At 63.5% G+C, this 24,037-nt stretch overlaps 3 protein-coding genes across 11 annotated transcripts in view; 2 read left to right on the forward strand and 1 right to left on the reverse strand.

The window, feature by feature from the left end:
• The window catches only part of SSBP3 (single stranded DNA binding protein 3), a 45,838-nt gene extending 42,965 nt beyond the window's left edge, over positions 1 to 2,873 (reverse strand). For 2 of the 5 annotated variants that reach the window (XM_082766219.1, XM_082766218.1), the window contains exons 1-4: positions 2,398 to 2,871; positions 2,118 to 2,190; positions 1,841 to 1,902; positions 1,421 to 1,505 (exon numbers count right to left, since the gene is read on the reverse strand). In XM_082766219.1, coding sequence (XP_082622345.1) covers positions 1,421 to 1,505; positions 1,841 to 1,902; positions 2,118 to 2,190; positions 2,398 to 2,453 — 276 coding nt within the window. In that variant the 5' untranslated portion in view covers positions 2,454 to 2,871. Of the gene's footprint in view, positions 1 to 1,420; positions 1,506 to 1,840; positions 1,903 to 2,117; positions 2,191 to 2,397 lie in introns of all 5 variants that reach the window. The other 3 variants (XM_082766220.1, XM_082766216.1, XM_082766217.1) reach the window with 3 other exon arrangements.
• An 8,475-nt stretch (positions 2,874 to 11,348) lies between these two features.
• Positions 11,349 to 22,108, forward strand: ACOT11 (acyl-CoA thioesterase 11). Of its 5 annotated transcripts, none has more exons than XM_082766479.1 (18): positions 11,436 to 11,453; positions 14,638 to 14,710; positions 16,082 to 16,262; positions 17,024 to 17,093; positions 17,588 to 17,638; positions 18,321 to 18,381; positions 18,594 to 18,695; positions 18,804 to 18,939; positions 19,040 to 19,196; positions 19,365 to 19,484; positions 19,587 to 19,731; positions 20,095 to 20,150; positions 20,279 to 20,345; positions 20,418 to 20,501; positions 20,590 to 20,723; positions 20,808 to 20,939; positions 21,005 to 21,131; positions 21,206 to 22,108. In XM_082766479.1, exons 2-18 carry the CDS (start codon positions 14,651 to 14,653, stop codon positions 21,359 to 21,361), a joined length of 1,839 nt encoding a protein of 612 aa, XP_082622605.1. In that variant the 5' UTR covers positions 11,436 to 11,453; positions 14,638 to 14,650; the 3' UTR covers positions 21,362 to 22,108. The 5 variants fall into 5 exon arrangements, with proteins under 5 accessions (XP_082622608.1, XP_082622605.1, XP_082622609.1 ...); XM_082766483.1 differs by lacking the exon at positions 11,436 to 11,453 and adding an exon at positions 11,597 to 11,764; XM_082766482.1 differs by lacking the exon at positions 14,638 to 14,710 and having other exon boundaries at positions 11,349 to 11,453.
• A 652-nt stretch (positions 22,109 to 22,760) lies between these two features.
• TMEM205 (transmembrane protein 205) lies at positions 22,761 to 23,956 on the forward strand. Its single transcript, XM_082766548.1, has 3 exons — positions 22,761 to 22,925; positions 23,002 to 23,165; positions 23,357 to 23,956. Exons 1-3 carry the CDS (start codon positions 22,796 to 22,798, stop codon positions 23,654 to 23,656), a joined length of 594 nt encoding a protein of 197 aa, XP_082622674.1. The 5' UTR covers positions 22,761 to 22,795; the 3' UTR covers positions 23,657 to 23,956.
• Positions 23,957 to 24,037: the final 81 nt, after the last annotated feature.

A 24,037-nucleotide genomic window follows, 5' to 3' on the forward strand; every position in this document is an offset into this window, starting at 1 on the left:
GTTCAGGAGTTCAGAGCTTTAACCTGACCCAGTAAATACAAACCAGCTACGCAGGAAGCGGCGCGGCGCAGCCAGGGGCTGGGAGGTGGGGGATGGCCGCGGGACGGACAGACAGACGGACGGACGGACAGACGCCCAGCACAGACCAGGAGCAGCTCCCCCGGGGGACAACCAAGCCACCACATCCTGGGCACCTCGAGGGGAAGGGCCAGGCTGCAGGGCTCAGCTCCCAGCCAACCTCGCGCATCTCCCAGCAGCTCAACCCAGGCATGTCGAGGCAACGAGAGAGCGGGGAAGGGAGGAAAAATGGTTTCCATACCGTAGGCTCCCAGGAGCAGACAAAAACAGCTCCTGCTACACCATTTCAACTCGCTTGACTCCAGTCCAAGCCCACAGCCAGGTGACTAATCCTTTGATTCAAATTCCTCCCCGCTGCAGATCGGCGCTGCAGATCTGGGTGACTTCAGCAGGAGGGGAGCGGGCAGCCCACCCCGCTCCCACCGCAGCCGGCGCCAACAAGCTCCATGCCCACGGGACGAGGACGCTTTTTGGGAGCACAACACCTTGGCCCCCGAGCATCCCAAGCGAGGAGGAGCATCTGCTGGCTTCCAGCAAGCCCTCTGCAGAGGACAAGCCACATCTGCTGCCACCAGGCACCCGAGGAGCTGCACACCTATGGCAGTGGTGGAACAGGGGCTCCAGAGCCACCAGGCTGGAGAGCAGCGAGCTGGGGGCACCTCAAGGTTTGCTCCACCAAGCGGACTCGTGGCAAAGCGGGTCCAGCAGCAGCAGCACAGCTGGGGCTCCTCCAAGCATCCTGCTCCACGTTTTGCACAAGGACCAGAAGCCCGCAGCACCAACAGGCAAAAAAAAAACACAACAACAACCCAGCACCGACCGCAGAGGGAAGAGGGCAGGTCTGCACCACCGCCAGCAGCTCGCGCCTACCTCCACGCTGCCTCCTCCCAAGGGAGGATCCCCAGCCAGCCAAGGCAGCCCCGAGCCTTGCCAAAGCCAAAGCGAGGTTTTGGGAGGCTGAAAACGGGGGGGGGGATGGCATTTGGGGGAATCCCCCCCTCTCCCTCCCCGCCTCCCAGCCGCGACCCGGCGCCTGCCCACACGCCACGACACCCATCGCCACCGATCCGCCACGGCCAACGCTTTGTTGTCCACTGCCGTGCAAAAAAAAAAAAAACCTGCTCCCTTCTGCCAGGAGCCCGAATGCCTCTAAGTGCTTAAGATAAGTATCGGGGCTCATTTACATAATTGCAACATTATGAAATACTGCTCAGTCAAACCAGGAGGCTGTTGGTTAAAAACACGCTTTTGCCAGTTGGTTACGTTCGCTCGCGGCGCGCCGAAAGGAGCCCGAGCTCCCCAACTCTGTAATTACCACGAGGATTAGAAACTTGTTACTCACATAGTCATGAAAGGCTTTGGCTTCACTTGAATGTTCGCAAGTGTCTCGCCTTTCGGGAGCTGCACAGTAAAGGTCCCAAAACACGCTGCACGGCACAAAAAGCTCCGGTTACCGCCGATGCCGACGCCAAGTGCCCGGCGTGCTCGCTGAGCATCCCCCAGCCCGGTGGGGGGGACCCAGCACCCCGAAAACAACCCCTGGTGGTTTTGGGGGGGGCACCAAACCTTGTGGGACCCCGTGTGGGTAACGCAGCGGGTGGGAACCAGCCATATGGGCGCTCCCCCAGCCCCGCCACCCACCCCCAGCCCCCCTAACCATGCTCCCCACCCCCCGGGGGCTGCCACCCCTTTGCTCCCCAGGAGCCAACCCCTCCCCTATAAACCACAGGGACCCTATAGGGGCCGGGGGGGGCTCACTTACCACCACCAGGAGTGCAGGAAGCCGGGGGGCTCGCCCAGCGTGATGTTCTTCTCCCACCGGATCTGCAGGAGGAAGGGGGGGGAGCGAGAGGCCAAGGGTTGAGAAAAGGGGAGAAAAAAGGGACCCGAGGGGAGAGGGTCGTGGGGAGGGATACCCACACAGGGATCCCCACACACACACCCCCCCGGGGCCGCCGCCCGCACAAGATGGAGGCCGGGCGGCGGAGCACAAAGGGCGGCGGGGAGGGGAGAGGGAGGGGGGGGGGGGGGGGGCTCACCTCGGACAGGAAGGTCTGCGCCGACTTCTGGGCGCCGACGTGCAGCAGGTACTCGTAGACGTACAGGGCCAGCCTGCAAGAGCCCAGCAGCGGCGGCGTGGGCAGGGGGCGGGCAGCACCGGCACCACCTCCAGCACCTCCAGCACCGCCGCCACCTCCAGCAGCAGCAGCAGCAGCAGCCGCCGCCCCGCACAAAGCCGCGGCCGGAGCCGGGCAGCGCCCCCTGCACCCCCCCCACCCCTTAATTCCTCCCCATCTTTCCCATCCTCCTCCCGCTTACTTCTCCCGCGCCTGCCCGTCCGAGGGCACGGCCGAGCCCTTCCCCTTGGCGAACATGTTGGGCGCGGAGCTGCGGGGGCCGCCGCCGCCCTCCTCGCCTTCCTCCTCCTCCTCCTCCTCCTCCTCCTCCTCCTCTCCTCCTGCTGCCGGTCTCCTCGCTGTGCCCGCTGCCCAGCTCCTCCGCTCCTCCGCTGGCCGCCCCCGGGGCTGTCAGAGCGCCGGCCCCCGCCGCGCCCCCATGGCCCCGCCGCTGCCTCCCCGCTCCGCTCCGCTCCGCCGCCGCGCAGCCGAACGTGGCCGCACCGTGCGCCGCCCACCCGCCGACTGACAGGCGGCGCGGCCAATCGCCGGGAGGAAGGGGCGGGGAGAGCGGTGGACACGCCCCCTCGGATCGTGGCCACGCCCCTAAGCTCGCGCCCACCCCCCCCTCCTCCCCGCCCGCGCGCGGCCTCCCGCGGAGGGAGGGGGGGGGGAGCGCGGCGCCGCGCGGGTCCTAGCGCCGCCCCGCTGCCCCCTTCGCCGCGGCCGGCTGGGCTCGGCGGGGAGCTGGCCCTTTAAGGCGCGGCGCCGCCGCGCATCGCGCGCGCTGATTGGTCGGCGCCGAGGGGGGGGGGGGGACAGAGGGAGGGGGGCCTTGAAACCGCCCGCCGGGCGCTGAGGGGAGGGAGAAGGAGGAGGGGGGGAGGCGGGCGCTGCCTCAGGGCCGCGGCGCTCGGCTGGGAGCCCCCCGGGGGTGGGGGGGAGGCTGCGGGGGGAGCCCCGGTGCCGGTAACGGCGCCGCCCGCCCGCTGGGGCCGGCCCGCGGCTGAGGGGGAGCCGTGTGGGGAGCCGCGAGGGGCGGCGAGGGGCCGGGCGGGCCGTCGCCCCGCTGCGAAACTTTGCCGGGTTTCGGCCGTTTGGTGACGGGGCGAGGCTGGCGCGGGCGGGCCCCGCCGCTTGTGTGTGGTTAAAAATAGAAAAAAAAAACACAATAAAGATGGAGTAAAAATGGAGTAAAATGGAATAAAATTGAATAAAATGGAGTAAAATGGAGTAAAATGGAGTGTGTGTGATGTTGTGGGGGTGTTAAATGCCGCCTGAGGGGCTGTGTGGGGGGGTCTGGGCGCTGTGGGGCTGCGACCCCATAACCACGGCTCCTGTCACAGCCGTGTCACAATTGTTAAAATCGAGTTTAATAAACATCAGTTGTTAAAACCAAATTTAACAAACGCCGGTTGTTCAAATCCAGCCTGGTCCTGCGAGGGCTGAGGCGCTGGGGTGGCGCGAGCAGGGCTCAGGGCAGCCCCGCGAGCCTCCTGTGGGGCTGGCCGGGTTTTGGGATCGGGGAGCCGCCGGGCGTAGGAGGAACTCCTCCAGCACCACGGCGCCCGTGGGAATCCCCACGGCCATGGGGACCTGCCCGAGCAGGGCCCAACTCGCTCGGATGCCGAGAGAAAAAGCTCGGTGTGCGCTGCGGTAGGTCCCCAGCTATCGGGGTTTGGGGTTGTCTGAGAGCCGGGCTGCAAGGAGCGAGCACAACCTGGCTCCATGCACGCGGTGTGCTCTGTGGAGAGGCTTGGCTGGGTGGCAGCGGGGTCCAGAAGGTGTCAGGGGCTGCAGGGCACAGGCATGAGGGCTGGGATACAAAACCCATGGGTTTTGTGTCCTCCCGCTGCTCCTGTGGCGTTCTGGCGGGGTTGGAAATAACGAGGGGCCTCCTGAGGGGCTGTGAGCCAAGTGTGACCCCCCAGGGAAATGATGGTAAACAGGAGATGTTTACTGAATATCCCCGTTAAATGCAACGCTCTCCGTCAGCCGTGGCTGCTCGTGTTTGAGGCGCATCGAGCTCCACATCCAGTCCCGTTCACCCGGATTTATTCCCCTTGAACCCATCTCGGCTGTTGCTAGGGGAGATGGAGAAGCGCGGCCGGTCGGAAGCCTCCCCACGAGTGGCACCAAGAGAAAATCCTAAATATCGCCTCCCCGGCGCGGGGAAACGCAGAGCACGATGCCGGGACGAGGGTGGGGACCCCGGTCCTGTGTGAATTCGTCCTCACCCCACATCTGCCATGACCCCGTGGTGAGGGGATCGGGGCAAATGACAAGCCGGCGCTTTGGACCGGCCTCGCCGAGGATCAGAAGGGAGACTAATTTCATATCTTCGCCACCGCAGAGCACAATTAAGCGGCTCTGCGAAGTTTTAACGCAAGTTATGACAGGAAAATTCAAAAATAAAGAAATCCCAACACCCGCAGCCGGTGGCTCTGTCTAGCCGGGTCACGGGAGGTGGCACCGAGCACTCCCAAGGCTTTGAGGGCAGCCTGTGGACCGAATCCCTCACCCTGTGCCTCTCTCCGTTGGGATTTTTCCTTGGATGGCTGTGATGAAGGCATCAGAAATGGCTAAAACCCCAAACCAAGAGCCCGATGATGCCTTTAACCACCCGTCTGCCGGCTCACAGCCCGGGGTGCCTCCCTCCCCACATCACCCAGCGAAACGGCCCCGAAGGCAGGAGAAAACGCTGCCGGCTTCCCCGGGGGGGACAAAGGCACCCCAAGGGGAAGGCAGCGACCACGCCGGGAGCTGCTGGAGGCCGGGCCAGGGCTGCTGTGGGATCCCCGTGGGCAGGGATGAGCAGCAGGAAGGGCAGGTTCGGGAGGGAGCCGCTGTGGGAAGCGCGGCCTCGCCGCCGCCGTGCGATTTAATCGTCTTTTGGGGATCCCTGCCCGCCCGGCGGCCGTGCAGTCGTGGCCGGGAGCGGGGTGTGGAGGCCGGGGGATGCAGGGAGAGGTGTCTCGTCCTCCTCGTCCCCTCCCCAGGGACGCCGCTGGAGTCGCAGCTCCTTCCTCGAGGCCCTGAATCATCCCCGCTGCCATCTGCTGCGCCCTCGCTCTTCCCCGCAGATGTCCTTCTTCCTTCCCCAGAAGATGAGAAGCGGGGACGAGGTGCCAAAACGCGACTCCGAGCAGCATCTTAATACAACGCAGGATTAATTTCTTCTGACTGCTGTTCGATGGCTCTGATTAAGCCGAGCAGCATTTAATTAGCTTGTTTGGACTGCCTCGAAACCCATGCCAAAGGTGGGGGAGCATCAGCGTGCGGGTCCCCTGGTGTCCACGATCCGCTGGGGCTGCCTTCACCTTCCCCTTCCCCTTCCCCTGGCGCAGACCCCACTGCCTGGGGGCTCTTTTGGGGGCTCTTTTGAGGTCCCCCCACCTCTTGCTTTGCCCCTGCGAGCCTCGCAGGTGAGCCGGGTGCCTTTTGCTGGTCTTAGTGCTGGTGGCACGCGTGGAGCAGGCACTTGGGGAAGGCGAGGAGCGGGATGGGTGCGATGGACACGCGGCCAGGTCGGCAGCCCTGCCACAGGGACGCTTCTGGCTTCCAGGGCTGCTCCTCGTCCTGGCAACCCGGAGCCTCTCGGCATAAACCAAACTCGTCCTGCCACTGAGTCCTTGAATGTAAAGCAACCCTGCTCTCTCCCTGATTTACTACGAGCTGCTGGCTCCTCTCCTCTCCCTCCTCCCGTCTCCTTTAACCCATTTCATTATCTATGCTAGCTTAGGCTTGTCTACGTGGGAACGTCACGGTGAAGTTATTGCAAAATAGATGGGCTGTGAATGGAAAGCGCAGCAGCGCTCCCCCAGCAGCTCCTGCCTGGTGCCTTTGGTCCTGGACCCACGATACCTGCGCTCTGCTCGCCCCATACAGCGGCCCTACAGAAGGCAGAGCAGGGACACGGCACACGGGAGCCGCTGTCCCTGGGGCCGTGCTGGGCTTCCCCTGGTGCTCCTGGAGCTGGCACTGCTGGGGCTTAGCAGACGAGACGAACACACGTGGAAGGCCTGCATCTCCCCCCGAGGGACGTTTTGCAATTAAGCATCCCCTCCCTGCTCAAACCAGCGCTCGGGCGAGTAACTCCAGCCCAGAGCCAGAGCCCCAGAAGTGTGGATTTTTAGCTATTCCTGGCACCTTTCATTTCCCCAGCCCTGCTCCTCGCTCCCCGCGGCCGCCGTTCCGGGCTGTATCGCTCCCACCTCTCCCACCAGCTGAGTCCCTTATCGGCCGCCCCTTCCATGTGTCCCTGCCTGATAGGAGCTGCCCGCGGCGCTCATTTTGGGGCCGGGAGCGTCCCTTCAGCGTTGCTGGGCGTATTTTTATTTCAGCACCTTCGTTTTTCGGCAAACAGCCGCTGGTTTTTGGGTGCAGCGAGCCAGGGGCTGTGTCCCGAGGTGACAACTCCGCCGTGTAGGGAGCGGGGTTTTTGGCACCGAAACTCGCCCCTGCAGCTCCTCAGAGGGCTGTTGGGGTTGTGAGTGGGGTGCTGCGTGTGTCGGGCACCTCTCCAGCCTCCTGCTGCTTCCTCCCACTCGTTTTTGGCCATGCCGTGGTGCTCGCAGCCTCTGCCTTCGCCGAAACGAGGAGCCGTGGCACGGGAGCTGCTCGGAGCACCTCAACCCTCCAGCAGCATCGGCACGGCCAAACCTCAAAGCTGGGCTCCTGGAGGGGCTCTGAGCACTCATTAAACTCCTTGAGAGCGCAAAGGGTGCCCCCAAGAAGCCCGACCCTCTGGTTTCTGAGCGAAATAATAGCCGAAACAGGAGAGTCCGTAAAGGAAATCAGAAAAGACAACTACTTTTATATGTGCGCTTAAGTATTTAGGTCAGTATTTTTAGAATAAATAGCCGTGGGTTGGTTCCTATCTTTTCACTTTCATTTTTCACACTTCAGCTTCATTCTCCCCAAGCTGGTTAACTGAAGAAGCAATTGGGTTTCTGCAAGCCCTCGCACCTACCAGCACGCCGACCTCGCCTGGTTTCTCCACCGGCCCCTTCTCCCCTTCTCATGGGCTCGGCTCGGCCCCATTTGCACCATTTGGGGTTGTGCCACCCCAAAACCGGGGGCACGGTGGGCATAGAGGGGTATGGGACACATCCCCGCTGCCCCCCGGGGCTGGAGCTGGGCTCCCCGTGCACGTTATCCTCACTCCTCCCCGGCTCAACGGCCGCTTCACCTCCCGGGGTTATTCCCCGATAAACCCCATCCATTTGGGGGGCAGCCATTTTATCACTCCTGGCAGCTCCGCGCCGTGCCGCGCGCCAAGGGGACAGCGAGGGGGACGGCAGGAGATGGGGAACGAGCTCCTGCCTTGGCCAGGGCCTCGGAGCCCCCCGGCACAGCGCTGGTGCAGAAATCCTCCTCCTCCTCCTCCTCCGCGGTGCCTCCATGGATGATTTATCTCGCCACGCGGCCCCGGCCTGTTTTGCTGCATCATTCCCGGCGTTTTATTGCCTCCGGCCCCGCCGGGGCCCAGCCCTCTGTCCCCGTTGTTTGTGGGGTCGCCGAGCTGCTTGGGGCACCGGCGAGGCCTCCCGGGACAGGAGGGCACCCGCGTCCTACAACACCTCCTCGCCACATGGGTGACGGTCACACGAGCGCCAGCACCCAAAAATTGGGGCCCCAGCACCCATCTCCCCTCCCAACCGGCCCCTCGATGGCCGGCGTTCACCTCTGATTCTGGGGGGATTTGGGGTTTTTGGGGGGGCTCATGGGTTATTTTGGGGGCTCATGGGTCATTTTCTTCATTCCATGGGGTATTTTAGGAGTCCATGGGTTGTTTTTATGGGGTTCATGGGTTATTTTGGGGGAGTTCATTGTTTTTTGGGGGGCTCATGGGTCATTTTTTTTCATTCCATGGGGTATTTTGTGGCTCCATGGGTTATTTTTGGGGGGTTCATTGTCTTTTGCGGGCTTCATGGATTATTTTTATCATTCCATGGCTTATTTTGGGGGGGTTCATTGTTTTGGGGGACTTCATGGGTTATTTTTTTCATTCCATGGGGTATTTTGGGGGAGTCCATGGGTTATTTTGAAGGGGGTCTTGTTTCTTGGAGGGGGTTCATGGGTTAATTTTTTAGGGTTACATGTTGGGAGGGGGTTATTTTTTTGGGTTCAGAGGTTATTTTCTTGGATTCATGGGTTATTTTTTGGGGTCCACGGGTTCTTTTTTGGGACCAGAGGTTATTTTTTAGGATTCGTGGGTTATTTTTTGGGGTCTGTGGGTTCTTTTTTGGGTTCAGAGGTTATTTTTTTTTGATTCAGGGGTTATTTTGTGAGGTCCATGTGTTGTTTTTTTGGGTTCACATTTTTTTTCTGGATGGGGTCATGTTATTATTTTTTTTGTGGTAGGTTCAAGGGTTATTTTGGGGGGGGGTTCAGGGTTTGTTTTTTGTGCTCAGGGGTTACATTTTGGGGCTCATGGGTTATTTTTTTGGTGTTCAGGGGTTATTTTTTGGGTTCAGAGGTTATTTTTGTGGGGGTTCAGGGATTATTTTTGAGGTTCAGAGGTTATTTTTTTGGGCTCAGGGCTTATTTTTTTCGCCTCACGGGCTCTTATTTTCCGTTCCCAAGGGAGCCGCGGTGCAGCCTTTGCGGTGCGGGCTTCCTGTTTACCCCAGCGGCCGCACGGTTGGGGCCGTTGGCGGGGAAACATCCCTGCTACGGGTAGCCGGGCCGTGCCGAGCCGTGCCAAGCCGGTTTTGAGCCGAATCGGGCCGGTTTGGGGCCAAATCGGGCCGGTTTGGGGCCGGGCCGGGCCCATTCCAGGCCTGTCCATTCCATTCCAGGCTAGTCCGTTCCGTGCTAATCCGTTCCGGGCTTTCCCATCCCGCCCCGTCCCGTCCCGTCCCGTCCCGATCCGTTCCGTGCCACCCTCGCTCCCCCGGGGGCGGATCGTGACGGGGAGGGGGGCGGAGGGGGCGTGGCTAAGCACAGAGGGGGCGTGGCCTACCGGGACGCGGAAGGGGCCTCTTGAAACCGCCGCGCGCTGATTGGCCGCGCGCCCGCCCCGCCCCGCCCCCGCCGGGGCCCGGGGGTGCCTCACAACCCCCCCCCCCCCGGAACAAGATGGCGGGGGGGGGGGGGAGCGGGAGCTCGGGGCAATGGCGGCCCCTGGCGGCCCAGGGCGGGGCGGGCGCTGCGTGAGGGAGCCCTGAGGGCCCCGTGAGGGCTGTGAGGGCTCTGTCAGTGTGTCCACACCACACCACAACACATCACATCACTGTATCCCGTAGCACGTCCCATCCCCACATCAACCATCTCCACAACCCATCCCCACATCCTACCACCACATCCCACCGCCACCACAACCCGTCCCCACGCCCCATCCTGCAGGCAACGGCCTCACGTTGCGCCAGGGGAGGCTCAGGGTGGAAATTCGGAGACGTTTCTCCTCACAAAGACATCAGGACGGGTTGCCCAGGGAGGTGGTGGTGCCACCGTCCCTGGGGGTGTTCAAGGAGAGTTGGATGTGGTGCCTGGGGACGTGGTTTGGTGGTGACATTGGTGGCAGGGGATGGTTGGACCCAATGATCTAGGATTTCCAACCCTAATGGTTCTGGGATTCTAGGGTTCCATCCCACCACCCCACCCGTCCCACCCCAGCCCTGCTGCAGCCACCATATCCCACCAGACCATCACCCCCACCACAGTGGGGTGACCCGGGGCTCAGACCCCTTCACCCACTGCCCTATCCCCCCTTCCTATAACGAGACCATTCCACGGGGACACCCCTCATGCCACCCTCCCTCCTCCCCACTGGCACCCAGGAGCCCCGGGGCTGGGGGCAGAGCTAATGGAGCCTCCCCCTGCTGCCCCCCGGGGCCGTGCGAGGCGTGGGAACAGCCCCACCGCCTTAATTAACCATTAAGGCAAAGCCACTGCGTTAATTAACCATTAAGGCAAAGCGCACCACGAGGCGCCGCGCTGCCCAAGATCTCGCCGCTGATAGCGTGGGTGCATGCCGCAGCCTGTCGGTGCGCCCAGCCGCGCTCCCCCCAGCCCCAAAATTGCTCTGGGGGCCCCAAAATTGCTCCGGGGCAGGGTTGGTCCCAATGGGCCCAAATAGGACTGTACCGGCCTCCCTCAGGGCAGGCCTCGTGGCCGGCCTCGTGGGGAGGACGTGAGCGGCCGCAGCCCTCACTCAAAGTGCTCCGAGCAGCACCGAAGCGAATAGGTCAGCTTTTTTTTTTATTGCTCTGGAGTAATTAAGGGTGTAATTAATAATCGCTGCCCAACACGGGGCTGGGCTGAGGATCCCTGGTTTCACCCTCAGCCTCCCCAGCCCCTCCTGCCCCTCTGCTGGCTTCATGGGGACCGTCCCTCGTTGCTCTGCAGGGCTGCGCAGTCTTTTAACCCCAGTCCCTGAGAAATTTCAGCCGTCCCAAGGAGAATAGCTCCTCGCAACCGTGTGCTAATTACACGTATGGATGTCAATTAATTCATTTAGCTAATTACCCGCTCCGTGAGCTGTGGCAGACAGGCAGGGGGTGGTGGACAGGGAGCGAGAAGCCCGTACCCGTGCGGGCTCTGAGGTGGGAGCCACGGCGAGGACGCACCCGGTCGGTGCGACGGCCACAGGCCCTAATTATGGCACTGCTCTAATTGCACTGGAAAAACCCCGAGCCCGGCCTCGAAACTTTTGTCAGGAGCACAGGTCAAGCACCTGAAGTGTCTGCAGCACCCTCCAGCATTTCCCACCTCCAGCCTCAATTTGGCCCCACCGCATCCCACAGCATCAGGTCCAGATGCTCGGTACCCGCTGGGCCCACCCGTGCTGTCCCCGGGGCGGCCCCTCCAAAACCTGATGATTTTATTGACCAAACAAAGCGAGGCCTTGCTTCCCGTTGAGTTTGTTTAATTATTTCACCGCTGGCTTTCCAGTGCTGGGTGTGCCCGTGAGGGGCTTTGATTGCACCCTTGTGCGCTGATGGCCAAAGGTTTGCTTATCGAGGCATGTAAATAAAATGCAAACACAACAACACCTCCCGAAAAGCTAACAGGCTGCGCGGCTCCCGCAGCGACACGGCACTTTGCATTTTCTTTCCTTCTTTCTGGAAACTTTTTTTTTTTTTTTTTTTTATGATCCCGGCCAGATCTGCCTCAAATGCAGCGGGGCCAGGGAGCGGCCGAGGAAATTGGAGAAGCTCCGGGGAAAGGCAGCGGGCAGGAGCCCGTCCAGGTGCCGCCGGGACGGAGGGCACGGGGAGACGGGTGCCACGGCAATCCCTGAGACCTCCCCGGGTAGGGAATCTTTGCAAAGCGCTACCTTAAGAAAAGTTGAGCCCTTATTTAAAAGGAAGCAGGGGGTGTGCGCTGGCTGCGTCCCAAGGGCAGCAGAGAATTGGCCTCGACATCCGCGCCCCGGGTGCTGGCCGAGCCCGGCACCGCACGCAGGTGTCCGGACGCCTCTCCTCCATCTCCTCCTCCTCCTCCTCCTCCTCCTCCTCCTCCTCCTCGCTCTCCTCCTCCTCTTCTTTCTCCTCCTCCTCGTCTTCCTCTTCCTCCTTGTGCTGCTCCACCGCGCTGCAAATGCTCAGCTTCTTCTGGCTGAGGTGAGGGCAGAGGGGACCCGCGGGGGGTGATGGGGACACGAGGGACGGTGGCACACGAGCGGGACAAGGCGCCCTGTGCCGCCCCAAGGAGTTTCCACGGCGGGTGTTGGAGCAGTGCCGGCGGTGCCAGCGCTGCAGGGAGAGGGCCTGGGGGGGAAATCCCTCCTTGCCCTGCTTGCCCAGGGGATGCACAGGGCTTGGGGCCGCTGTGGGGATGGTTTGGGTAGCGTGGGGGGACGGATGGGGTGGCTGCATGACACTGTGGGCTCTTCAGCGTGGTGGTCCCAACCGTGGTGGTCCCAAAACCATGGTGGTCCCAAAACCATGGTGGTCCTGGCCGTGGGGAGCAGGGAGCCCCGTGCCGGGCGGTGCTGTCGGGTGTCCCCACACCCGTGCCATTTGTCCCCAGCCGTGTTGGCGGCACCCACAAGGGTTCAGGCGCGGCTCTGCTCCCTCCTGGGGCTGGCGGCAGTGGCGCTGGGGAACCTTTGTCCCCCCGCAAAGCACCCGGGGGACTTTGGCTCCCTGCCGGGGCAGCTGCGGCCCCATTGCCCCCACGGCTGGGGACGGGCAGGGACGGGGCTGGGGGCTGCGGACACGGCCGGGAGCGGAGCAGAGGGAGGAGGAGGAGGAGGATGGAGGGGCCCCAGCTGCTCTGGCAGCAGCGAAGGCTTCCCACAGGCTGCTGATGTACAACCCGCAGCAAACAGACCCGTCCTCGCGGCCCCCACCGCGCGTGGCCCTCAGGTTGCATTTTCCTGGCCTGATGCCTCGCTTTGCTCCACGAAACCCCTGGGGAAGGCGTGACGTGAGGTCCCAAAAAAGCTCCCGCAGGGTGCTGGGATCTCACCTCTCCGGCACGGGGCCCTCGCTGCCCGGTCGAGGCGGCAGGATTTCCCTAAGTAGGTCAGGTTAATATTTTTTTTTACCGCGTGCAGATTTGCTCGTTACCATGGATATTGTTCAATTACACACCGATAATCCACCCCCCGCCCCGAGGACTCGTGTCGCCACCTTCCTTCCCCAATCTTTTTTCTCTAAGCATTCCCAAAAAGGGGTAAGGGGGCACCGCGGGGATGGAGGGGAGGTGGGAGAGCGAAGGTGGACGAGGGACATCTTGGCCAGGAGCTGGGGGAGATGTTTCTGAGCCAGGTGGAGGACAGACGGGTCCGTCGTGTGCACCCTGCCCTGCCCAGACCCCAAAGGGCCAGCACCGGGGACCCCCCAACTGTTTGGGGGTGGCTCACCCATGCTGCTGGGGGCTCAGGGACTTGGGGACCTCTGTGCAAAGGGAAAATGACCAAACATCCCCATTTTCCCTACTATCGAATGCTCCCTGCTATTTTTCCCTGCTATTCAAGTCCGACTGGCTTCGCGGACACACAGCGCTTGGCTCCCCCCTCTCCCCAGCCCCAAACCCCAAATTAGTGGGGCCGTTTGCATCTCTCTGTGCCTCTCCCCCCTCTTCGGCGACGCAGGAGTTGAGCGTGGCAGGGGGCAGGGGAAATATTTTGCTCGGAGGCTTTTTCTTTCCAAGGCAAACTTTATTTTGGGGTAGAAGCGGGTCGCTCGAGGGGTGACAGAGGCCGGGGCGATGCCGTGGTGAGCTCCACATCACCCCACAGCCTTCCCCATCCGAGGACAGCCGGGGGATGCAAAGCAGGCGGCTCTTTTATTTTTCTCCCCCCTTCCTGCTAACGCTGGAGCGAGCAAGGTGACACGAAGGGTGCCACCGGGGCCAGGAGCAGCTTTGGGTTTCCAAGGCACGGCGAGCCGCGTGTTCCTGGCGTTGGCCACCGTGGCTGTGGGGTGGCTCGGGGCCACCCCCGGAGTGCCCTCGGCGGGCAGCAGGGCTCGGCGTGGCCCTGGGCTCTGTGCCGGGAGCAGCGGTGTGGCCGGGGACGGGAGCATCCCATTTGCTGCCCTGCTGTCAGCGTGAGCCCGTCCCGCTGCCAAGGACACCTCGGCCGTCTTGTGACCGCGGCAGCGAGATGCGGAAAGTATTAGCGGGGCGTCACCAGCTGTGGGATCGGCCCGGCACCACCCCTGGGCTCTGTCCAGCGCCCCAAAAATAGCCGGGAGTCTTTCCAGCAATGCTGCGAGCGCCAGGCCTGACCCTTGGGGAATGGCAGGTGCGAGCCCAGGCTCTGCCCTTGTGGGATTTAAGTCTGGCAGCCTGGGGAGGGAGGGACGTCAGTGTGGGGTGCAGGGGACACGGGGGACACCCCGCTGTGAGCACCCAACACGCACCCAGGTCTTGTTGCTGCGGTGCTGGCTGGGGACGGACCCTACACGGCTGAACCAGGTGGGTGAGGGTGGCCGAGCCCTCTCTGCTCCTGCTGGATTTCGTATTTTGTGCTCGGGGCTGGGCTCCGGCTTCCCACATCCTGCCTGGGTGGCCGTGGGTTCGGCCAGGACCACCCGGAGAGCATCCCTGGTGCCTGGGCGAGCCGTTGTGGCCAAACCCCGTGCCGAGCCCTGTGCTGAGCCTCTCTGTCACCTTTTGTCTGTTTACCAGCTGCTGGCAGCAGCCTCTGTCCTGCCCACGCCGCTCTGCTCCTCTGTTCCCACTCGTGGATTTAGCCGGCTCCTTCCAAACCAAGCGCCCAGCCCTGAGATCAAACGGCCCCGCAGCCGGCCGGGCCCTGCTGCATCCCCACGGGGAGCCACCAGCAGGGCTGAGCCCCCGTGCGTGGGCTAAAAGGGAATTTAGGCGATGTGAAGAGGCTGAGCCCTGCCTAGGGTGCCGTGTGTGTCCCATATCCCCACCGCTGGTGGTTCCAGGGGTGCCCCCGGAGCCCCTTTATGGCAGCGCCCCCAGCCCCCGTCTCGCCGATCCTCTCTTAACCCGAGCCCGCTCTTCTCCTTTCCAGGTGTCTTTTAAAAATGGTCAAGGGGAGCATAGTCCCTGAAGACATCCTGAGCTTCTGTTGCGATGGCCTCCAGGTACCCCGCGTGCCGTGCCCGTCACCCCGAGCACCCCGCACGCTCCCCGTGCCCCGTGGCCACCGCTCCCCACCCCGTAACACCCGACCCCGTGAGCATCAGTGCGGGGCCGGGGGGGATAACACGGCGTGCTGGCTTCTGCCTAAAACTCTGGCCAGGCTTGCTGCTAACTCCGCTGCAGAAATCTTTGGAGCTCTTTGCTGGCTGGCGCCCCAGCGCCTGCCGGCTCCAGAAATAGCCCTGTCCTTGCGTGCCGCCCGGGTGGGCGCCCCGGCACGCCGCAAACCAGCCCCGGGGGGGCTCGTTTTTGGGGAGTTTTGGGGCTGCCGACGTCCCCGTGGGACGGGGCACCCTTCCCCGTAGGGTTCAGCTCGCCGCCTTCGCTGCCGTCCCCGCCGAGCCGAGGTTTTTTGTGCCGTTCCTGGGATGTCTTGGAGCAGTAGCTATGGAAACAGAGGGCTCCTGCTAGAGCGGCTGCGGAAAAAAAAAAAAAATAATAAAAAAAAATGCTATTCTGAGAGACGGGATGGGAGGGAAGGCTTCGCTCCGAGCCGCTTGCAAAGGCGGCGGGGGAGAGCCGAGGGGAGAAAAGGAGCCGCCGCCGCTGGGATCTGGCAGCGGGGGCTGTAAATGGGGCACGCGGCTGGAGCATGAGGAGGAAGGAAGCGCTGTGATGACGCCCAGACGGCTCTCTCGTGTCTCCTCGGTTGCTCACGGGGCTAACTGAGTTCATCCCTTGTGTAACGCAGCCCACTCGGTGTAATGCAACCCCCCCCGACGGCCCCGCGGCCACCCCAGGCTCTCCAAAACCGCCCTGCGCCGAGCCCTGTGTGGGGCCAGCCCGGGGAGCAGACGTGGCCCTACAGCACCCCGAACAAAGGCGCCTTCCCCCGATAACCCAGCTCCGGCATGGGGCTGATCTGGGGGGTGAGATCCCAGCCGGTGGGCTTGGGGGGGGGATATTTTTGGGGAGGGGAAGCGACCGGGTCAGCTCCTGCACTGCACCAGTGCTGATGGATGGCCTGGAGCAGCCAAAGAGCTCTTTTATTTTTTTTCCTTTTTGCTGAGGTCTGTAAAATTCCTCCTGGTTGCCCTGCTCCCTGAACATTTTTATCCATTTCTCCCCGGCGATCAGCTGCTGGGTGTCCCCGGTGCCCGAAGCATCCCACTCCTCTGCGCAGGGGGGTCCCGGGGGGTGGGTGGGGGGGTTATTGCAGCAGATTTTGCAGCCGAAATTTGGGACGTGAAAAGCAAAAAGCAGCGTTTGAGGGCCGCACTCCCAGCGTTCATCACCCACCCCATAACGCCCGGATCCTAACGAGGCTGGGCTAACGCCCCGCAGCCCCGTGCCAGCATCTCGCCCCTCCGCAGGGCTCCACCTCGTGCAGCCGGGAGCCGGGGGAGCGCGAGGAGGCGCCGGGGGCCATGGGGGGCCGCAGCCCCACGGAGGTGCAGATGAGCCAGCTGGTGCTGCCCTGCCACACCAACCACCGCGGCGAGCTCAGCGCCGGGCAGCTGCTCAAATGGATCGACACGGCCGCCTGCCTCTCGGGTAAGGCACCCTGGGCACCTTAAAACCCACAGGTGGGGGTTTGGAGAGCTCGGTTTGAGCCTGGGACCCCAAGTGGGGAGAAAAATGGGCTGCTGCGGGGTGCTTGGGGCGGCACGGGGTGATGGGGAGCAGAAGGGACGAGAGGCTGCGTCCTCCTGCGGGGTGAGCGGGGTTGGAGGGCAGGGTCCTGGTGCTGGGTGTTGTGGGGCTGCGTGCGGGCGGCAGCGTGCCCGTCCCTGCCCCGCTGCCCACGGCGGTGCTGACGCCAGCCGGGCCGGGCTCGGTGCCAGCGAGCTGAGTAATGAGAGCGGCCGGGAGCAGGACGCAGGGGGAGGAGGCTCAGCTCTGCAGCGCACGCGGCTCGGTGGGGACACATCAAATGCAGCGGCTGCTTCCCCCCCAAAACGCTTCCCTCTCTGTATACGGGGTGCAGCCAGAGCCAGGGCAGCAGGAAAACGGGGCAGTTCTGCAGTTTGGGGGTGGTTCTGTGGTCCTGAGGGCAAGCTGAGCCGCCAGGGTGGCTTTAAAATATTTGTGCTGCTGCCATCGGCTGCTGCGCATCCCCGCCGCCAAACCACCAGCCAGGCAGAGCGACCTGGCTGGGAGCTGCAGCGTGCCCACCCCGCGGGGCAAACCTGGGGCAAAACGTTCAGAAAACGTTCACAAATCCCCAAAAGCTGCCCTCAGCTGGGTTCTCCCCCCCACCCCCACCCCAGGCACGCCGCTGCGGGCTGCTGACGCCGTTTGTTTTTCCTTTCCAGCCGAGAGGCACGCCGGCTGCCCGTGCGTCACCGCCTCGATGGACGATATCTATTTTGAGCACACGATTAGGTAAATGCGCTGCTTTCTGCCCGCTCCCGTGGCCGGGGCGTGCTCCTGAAGCCGGGCTGGGCAGGGCAGAGCCTGGCCGTGCCCAGAGCTTCCCACCCGGCTGTGCTCAGCCCCCCGCGGCCGCGCTGAGACGCACGGTGCCGGGTTCTTGGCACCTCTGGATGCGAGCAAGCGGTGTGGCGGAGCATCCACGAACCCGGCCAAACCTGGAAAACTCACCCCGGGTTTCGCCATCACCCCCAGGAAGCTCTAACCCCCCGTTTTTGTCACCTCACGGGCGAGGACGAGCCGCCCCGTGCCGTGTGGGGCTCTGTGAACCCGAGGGTGCTCTGGGCAGCTGCAGGTCGCCTCTGTTTTTTCTCCTCCTCCGCTCCTGGGCCTGTTGCTCAAACACTAACCAGCCGCACGCCGGGTGCTGCGCACCCCCCAGCCCTGCCCCGTGTCCCTGCCCCGTCCCTAACCGCCCCGTATCTCGCTCTTTCTCTCCGCACCAGCCAGAGGTACGCAAACCCCCCCGGGCAGCAGCGCGCGAGGAGCGGTGTCGGGTACGGACGTTCGCAGCCCTAGAGCGGCCGGCGTAACGCGGCGCTGCCGTGAGTTGGGAGCATTAACCCCACTGACACGGCCCCGCGGCTGCTGGCATAACCCCGCTAACGCCCGGGCACGTGGCCCTTGGTGGTGCAGACCCCTGGAGGCAGTAAGGGCTCATTTTTCCTCTTCGCTTCCCAGCGCCGCTCTCTTTCAGAGGACGAGGAGCACTCCCCATCTGGCCACACACTAACCAAAGGCTTTTTCCTCTCGCTGTTGCCAGCGAGCCGCGTTTGCTCTTTGCTTGGTCCCAGCCTGGCGTGCACGAGGCTGCAGCTGCTTCTGTGTTTACCCTGAAGCCTACCGAGGGCCGGGAGGGCTCCAGCAGCTTGCTGCCAGCAGGCGTGACCCCAAAATTGTGGACACCAGGGGCAGGAGGAGGACAGAGGAGCCGTTTGCTCTGGCAGGAGCGTGCGTGCCCGCGAGGCAGGGGGTGCACGGTCCCCCCGGGCACCTCTGCAGCCCCTCGGGACCCGTTTGCACGGGGCTGTTTGGGGGTGAGGTCCCTGGGCTCAGCGGGGTGTCCCCGTGCCCGCGGGCACTCACACACCTCGGCGGGGAGACGCTCGGCGCAGTGCAGCCGTGGGCTGTGAGCCTCCACTCACCTCCTGTTCCTTCCCTTCTCTCCGTGTTTTCCAGCGTGGGGCAGGTCGTTAACATCAAGGCCAAAGTGAACCGAGCCTTCAACTCCAGCATGGAGGTTCGTATGGCACAAACCCCTCCTCTCCCCCCGTGCCTGCCCTGCGCACCCTCGCATGTGCACCTTCCATGGGGGGATATTTGGGGTCAGGAACCCCCCGTGGGTGCTTTTGCAACCCCCCTGCCCCGTGTCGGCGGTGCCGTGTCCGTGTGCTCGCCCCCCTGGTGCTCACCCCACGGCTCAGGGCCCCTTGTGCCGTGCCCCCCTGCCAGGTGGGCATCCAGGTGAGCTATGAGGACCTGTGCAGCGGGAAGCACTGCAGCATCTGCAAGGCTTACGCCACCTTCGTGGCCCAGGGGCCCCCCGGCACCAAGGTAAGCGCTGCTCAGCGAGCCCCCGCGCCCGGACAGCGGGGAACCCACCCCTGCAGCAGGGGTGCTGCCCCACACAGGGCGCCCACCCCATTCGTCACCCGTGCCCAGGTGAAGCTGAAGCCGCTGGCCCCGCAGACGGAGGAGGAGAAGATCGAGCACAGCATCGCCGCCGAGCGCCGCCGCATGCGGCTGGTCCACAAGGACACCCTCAAGGACCTCCTCACCCGCAGCCCCCGCGACACCGGTACCGTGCGTCCCCCCCCGGGGCGGAGCAGAGGGAATTGGGGTGCCGGGCACGGGGGCAGCCGTGGTGCTGAGCCCCCCCCGGTGCCCCCCATGAGCAGAGCTGGAGACGCGGGACGGCAGCGTGGTGGTGCCGGCCGAGAAGACGCGGGTGGAGAGCGTGGAGCTGGTGCTGCCCCCGCACGCCAACCACCAGGGCAACACCTTCGGCGGGCAGATCATGGCCTGGATGGAGAACGTGGCCACCATCGCCGCCAGGTGCCTTGGGGGGGGGCTGCAGATGGGTGCTGGGGACCCGGGTGGGCACGCGGGGTGTGGGGAAGGGCAAGCTCACGGCACGGACGGGTTCCCCGGCTCTGGCCGTGCTGGGAAGGGGCGTACGGGGTCTGGGGGTGTGGGTCCCATGGGATAACCCCCACCCCGCAGCCGGCTGTGCCATGCCCACCCCACGCTGCGCGCCATCGAGATGTTCCACTTCCGCGGGCCGTCACAGGTCGGGGACCGCCTGGTGCTCAAAGCCATCGTCAACAACGCCTTCAAAAACAGGTGGGTGCCCTCAAAAACAGCGGGGTGCCCTCAAAAGGACCCCCCCCAGACCCCCTCTCCCATGGCCCCCTGTGCCTCACCCCTTCTCTGCCCCCTGCCCAGCATGGAGGTGGGGGTCTGCGCCGAGGCGTACGACCAGGAGATGTCCGTCAGCAGGAGGCACATCAACAGCGCCTTCATGACCTTCGTGGTGCTGGACGAGGAGGGCCGGCCCCGCACCCTGCCCATGGTCGTGCCCCAGCCGGGGGTAAGGAGCAAAACCCACATTTTGTCCCCAAATTTGTCCCCACCGCAGCGCGGGAGGGAGTGACGCGGCTGCAGCCTCCTGCGTGGTTCTGCACCTGGGTTCGGGGCCCTAAAGCCAGGATTTCTCGCTGCCCTGCTTCCACCAACCCAGCACATCCCAGCTCGGGGCAGGGAGTGCCGGGATTTCCCAAATTCCTGCTGCTGGCGGGCTCCGTGTCCATCTCCGACACCCCAAAATGGTTCTCGGTTAGCCTCCAGCAGGATGGGGCTTCAACATTCACCCCCTTGCTGCTGAACATTTTCCTCCAAAGCTGTTTTTCCGCCCCCTTTCCTCTTACCCTGCCGTGCTTTTCCCGTGGGTCAGGACGGAGAGAGGAGGTACAGAGAAGCCAGCGCCAGGAAAAAGATTCGGCTGGACCGGTGAGTGGAAAAAACAGCTGGGGACGGAGGGAGGAGAGCGGGGAGCCGGGAGCCGTCACCCCCAGCGCTGGGGAGCAGGGGCATGGTTTGTGCCGGGCCGTAAGGGGAACGGTTCCCCCCTCCTGCAGGAAATACGTCGTGTCCTGCAAGCAGAACGAGGTGCCTCTCTCCGTGCCCTGGGACCAAAGCAACAAGGTAGGGAGCCCGCGGGCAGCGCCGCCTCCTGCCTGCGGCACCTCCAGCCCCTGACTCGCTGCCCTGCCGCAGGTTTACCTGAGCTACAACAACGTCTCCGCGCTGAAGACGCTGGTAGCCAAAGCAAACTGGGCGCTTGCCAGGGAAAAGGAGAAGGTACCGGCCCCCGCCCCGGCCCCCCGAGCCGCCCCCCAAAACGGGGACGTGCCGCGGGTGCGCCCCAGCCCTGCCCTGCGCCCCCCAGGTGCGGATATACACGCTGGAGGAGGACAAGTTCCTGTCCTTCCGCATCGAGATGTCCGTCCGCATCGCTGCCGGCCAGGCCTTCTCCCTGCTCTCCGACCTGCGGCGCCGCCACGAGTGGGACCGGCACTACGCGTGAGTGCTGCGAGGGGACCCCCTTCCCAAAAAACATGTCCTTGAGGCTGAACGTCCTGTGACCGGTGCTCTCCCACCCCGCAGGAGCGCCGAGCTGGTGCAGCAGGTGGACGAGGACGACGCCATCTACCACGTGCTGAGCCAGACGCTCAGCCACGAGAACAAGCCCCAGGACTTCGTCATCCTGGCGTCCCGGCGGAAACCCTGCGACAAAGAGTGAGTGGCAGCATTGCCGTGTCCCCGTCCCCGTGGCCTTTCTCACCTCCTGCCCTCCTCCCCAGGGACCCCTACGTGGTGGCGTTTCGCTCGGTGACGCTGCCCACCCACCCGGCCTGCCCCAGCTTCACGCAGGGCGAGACGCTCTGCTCCGGCTTCTGCGTGTGGCCCGAGGGGGAGGAGACGAGCAAGGTGAGCTGCCGCAGCCCTGCCCCGTTCACACACCGCGTGCCCGACCCTAAATCCCCGTCTCCCGCACCCCGCAGGTGGCCTACTACAACCAGGCGACGCCGGGGTACCTGGCCTACGTCACCACCAACGTGGCCGGGCTCTCCTCCGGCTTCTGCGCCACCTTCGAGGCCTGTGAGAGGTTCCTGCTGAAGAACAAGGACGACCTGATCGCGCGCCTCAGGGACCTCTAGGCCGCCCGGGGGGCTTGGCAGATGGACGGACGGACGGACGGATGGATGGACAAGGGGTTGGCAAGGAGGAAGGGGCACCTGGGCGGTGGGACGGGGCGCTCGGGCCCTGCCTCCCCCTGGAATTTGGCCCAAGAGAGGCCGGAGGGACGAGGACAGACACGGGAACGCGCCGCCCTCACGCCGACACGTCACACACCTGGCCTTTTATTTTCTTTATGTTTCTTTCTAATTTTGTAAGCTGCTGTACAGGACTTGATTTTCTAGTTCGATTAACGCTACTTGAATCTTTGTAGGATACGAACTCTTCCCCAAACTGATTTGTTATTATTATTATTTTTTAATTCTTTCTTTATGGGGAAATGTTCTCATGGCAGCGGGGGGGGCACAGACACGGAGGTGCCGCTGCCCCCTGCACATCCCGGGCTGGGACACGGCTCTGGGGCCCTGCTGCCCTCTCAGATCAGAAGGCAATGGACACATTGGGCAGAAAACAGGACGTTCTCGCAGGGTTTTGGGTTTTTCTCAGCTCTGGGCAAGCTGGAAGCAGAAGCTGGGCTGCCACCGTGCCTCCATGCTGGAGCCGTGCCTCTCCCACACCCAAAAACTTGGGTTTTCCACCAAAGATGCTGACGGGATGCCTGCGCTGAGCTGAAATCCTGATCCCATCAGGCTGCCCTGCTGTTCTGCTGCCAACTGGGGCCGCAGGGGCACGTGGAAGGGCAGCAATAAAAGTGCATTAAAAGGGAAAAAAATATATAACGACCTGTGCGTCTGCTTGGGGGTGGCAGGGCCACGGACACGGGGCTGCTCCAGGCTGCTGCTCACAGGGGATGGGGCAGGGGGGGCTCCTGCCTGTTTTTTTCCCCGTCACCTCTGTACCTGGTCCCCAGGAGGGTGCTTTGCCCCCGATAAACCCATGGGCTCCAGCCAGGTGCTCGCAGCCCCATCGCTGCCGTATCTCAGCCCACGGCCACCCCCTGCAGGGCCCCCGCCGGGCTGCCACCTCCCCCCACCCTGTTATCACAGGAGATAGAGGTGTTATCAAGGGAGATAAAGGCGTTCCCAGCTCATCCCCAAATGCTCCCCTTCACTGCCACCTTCCCCGCCTGGTGCCAGCGTGGGGATTTGGGGTGCCTGAGCAGGATTCCCCCAGCAGGGCACCACAGACTTCTCCCCAAAAAAGGTGTCTCTTCAATACCCGCAGCGTGGGCAGGTATTTGGTATCTTCCCGGGTGTTTGATACCTGCCCAGGCTTTTTCTTTCCCCCCTCCTGTTGACCCTGCGTGCTGCCAGGGGTCAGAGCGGGCTTTGGCCGGACTTTGCTGTAAGTCCACCCAAAGCAGGCAGCGCCCGGGTGCTGACGCAGCGCCCGCACCGGGGATATAAGGGGCTCGGAAACCCGGTCCGCAGCCCCAGCGGGGTGACCCAGCTGACATGGAGACACCCGGCCCCAAGCAGGGCCTGACGCTGACCACGACGGAGCCCTCCAACGCGGTGAAACTGCTGCACCTGCTCCTGCTCTCCGCCTCCTGGGGGATGCAGATCTGGGTGACCCTGGTGGCAGGTAGGCTGCGGTCCCCGCACGCCCCTGGCCGTGGCTGCGTGCCCGGGACCCATTTGCTGTCCCCCCCCCTCGGCAGGGCTGGTGCTGCGCAGCCGCCTCCCCCGCCACACCTCCGGCCTGGTGCAGAGAGAGCTCAGCCCTTACTACTTCCACATCGGCTCCACCTGCGCCTTCCTCAACCTGACCCTGTTTGCCATGCACCACCCCAGCGAGCTGCTCAGCGAGGAGGAAACCACGCAGGTAGCAGCCCCCTGCTCTAACAGGCCAGCTGGCTGCAGCCCGCGGCCCTAACCCCAGCTTCATTCCGCTCTGCAAACAGCAGCGAGCTCCACACGTGGCTTATTTAAAAAAAAAAAAAAACTTCGCATCCAGCTTTCAGCGAGCCTTCGGGGTGGGTTTAATTCACCGCGGGCCTTGCTCCCCTCTTGCAGATCATCATCTTCTTCGTCTGCGTGGCCGTCTCTGCGCTGAACGCGCAGTGGTTGGGGCAGGCCAGCTGCGACATCGCGGCGGAGATGCACCGCATCGAGCGCGCCCGCGGGCTGGGGCAGGAGGTGGGGCTGCTCGGCGGCGAGGCCCGCAGGGAGCTGCGCGCCTCCGACCCTGACTACGGGCAGCTGGCCCGGCAGCTCGGCCTCTACCGCGCCGCCTCCGCCCTCTGCGACCTCTGCTGCATCGCCTGCAACGGCGCCAGCCTCTACCGCCTGGCCAGCCACCTCTCCACCCTGTGAGCACCGCTGCAAAGTGACCCTGGGGTTCGGGGTTTCGCCATCCCCAGAGGTGCCGGAGCTCTGTTTGCGCACAGCGCAGCGATTTGGAAATAACCAAACAGAACGCCCACCTGCTTGATTGATTTCCAGCTGTCCGAAGGCAGAGCTGGAAAGGGAAATGTCCTCCGTGATCAAAGCAGAAGCTGCTATGGCTGAAGAGCTTGTTGGTGCCCTCTGAACGTGATGTTTCCAAACCTGAAGCTTTGGGACAGAGAAATTTGGGATTCAGAATTAATTTTGATTAAAGTGGAAGCTCCTACAGCAGCACAGAGGGCTACGTTGCCACTACCAGTGATGGATAAGGCTGTTGGGTTCGGGTCTAGAATTACCGTTTGTCGTTCG

This window comes from Aythya marila (genome assembly GCF_965140915.1).
Source record: "Aythya marila genome assembly, chromosome: 8".
NCBI classification, from domain to species: domain Eukaryota; kingdom Metazoa; phylum Chordata; class Aves; order Anseriformes; family Anatidae; genus Aythya; species Aythya marila.

Excerpts from the sequence above, each read along its gene's own strand:
- ACOT11 (XM_082766483.1), top strand. The coding sequence starts at position 11,742 with ATGCTCAGCTTCTTCTGGCTGAG. Across the intron at positions 17,639-18,320 it reads CGCGCGAGGAGCGGTGTCGG|CGTGGGGCAGGTCGTTAACA; the intron begins GTACGGACGTTC and ends CGTGTTTTCCAG. Across the intron at positions 21,132-21,205 it reads AGGGGGAGGAGACGAGCAAG|GTGGCCTACTACAACCAGGC; the intron begins GTGAGCTGCCGC and ends CGCACCCCGCAG.
- TMEM205 (XM_082766548.1), top strand. The coding sequence starts at position 22,796 with ATGGAGACACCCGGCCCCAAGCAGGGCCTGACGCTGACCACGACGGAG. Across the intron at positions 22,926-23,001 it reads CTGGGTGACCCTGGTGGCAG|GGCTGGTGCTGCGCAGCCGC; the intron begins GTAGGCTGCGGT and ends CCCCCTCGGCAG. Across the intron at positions 23,166-23,356 it reads GCGAGGAGGAAACCACGCAG|ATCATCATCTTCTTCGTCTG; the intron begins GTAGCAGCCCCC and ends CCCCTCTTGCAG.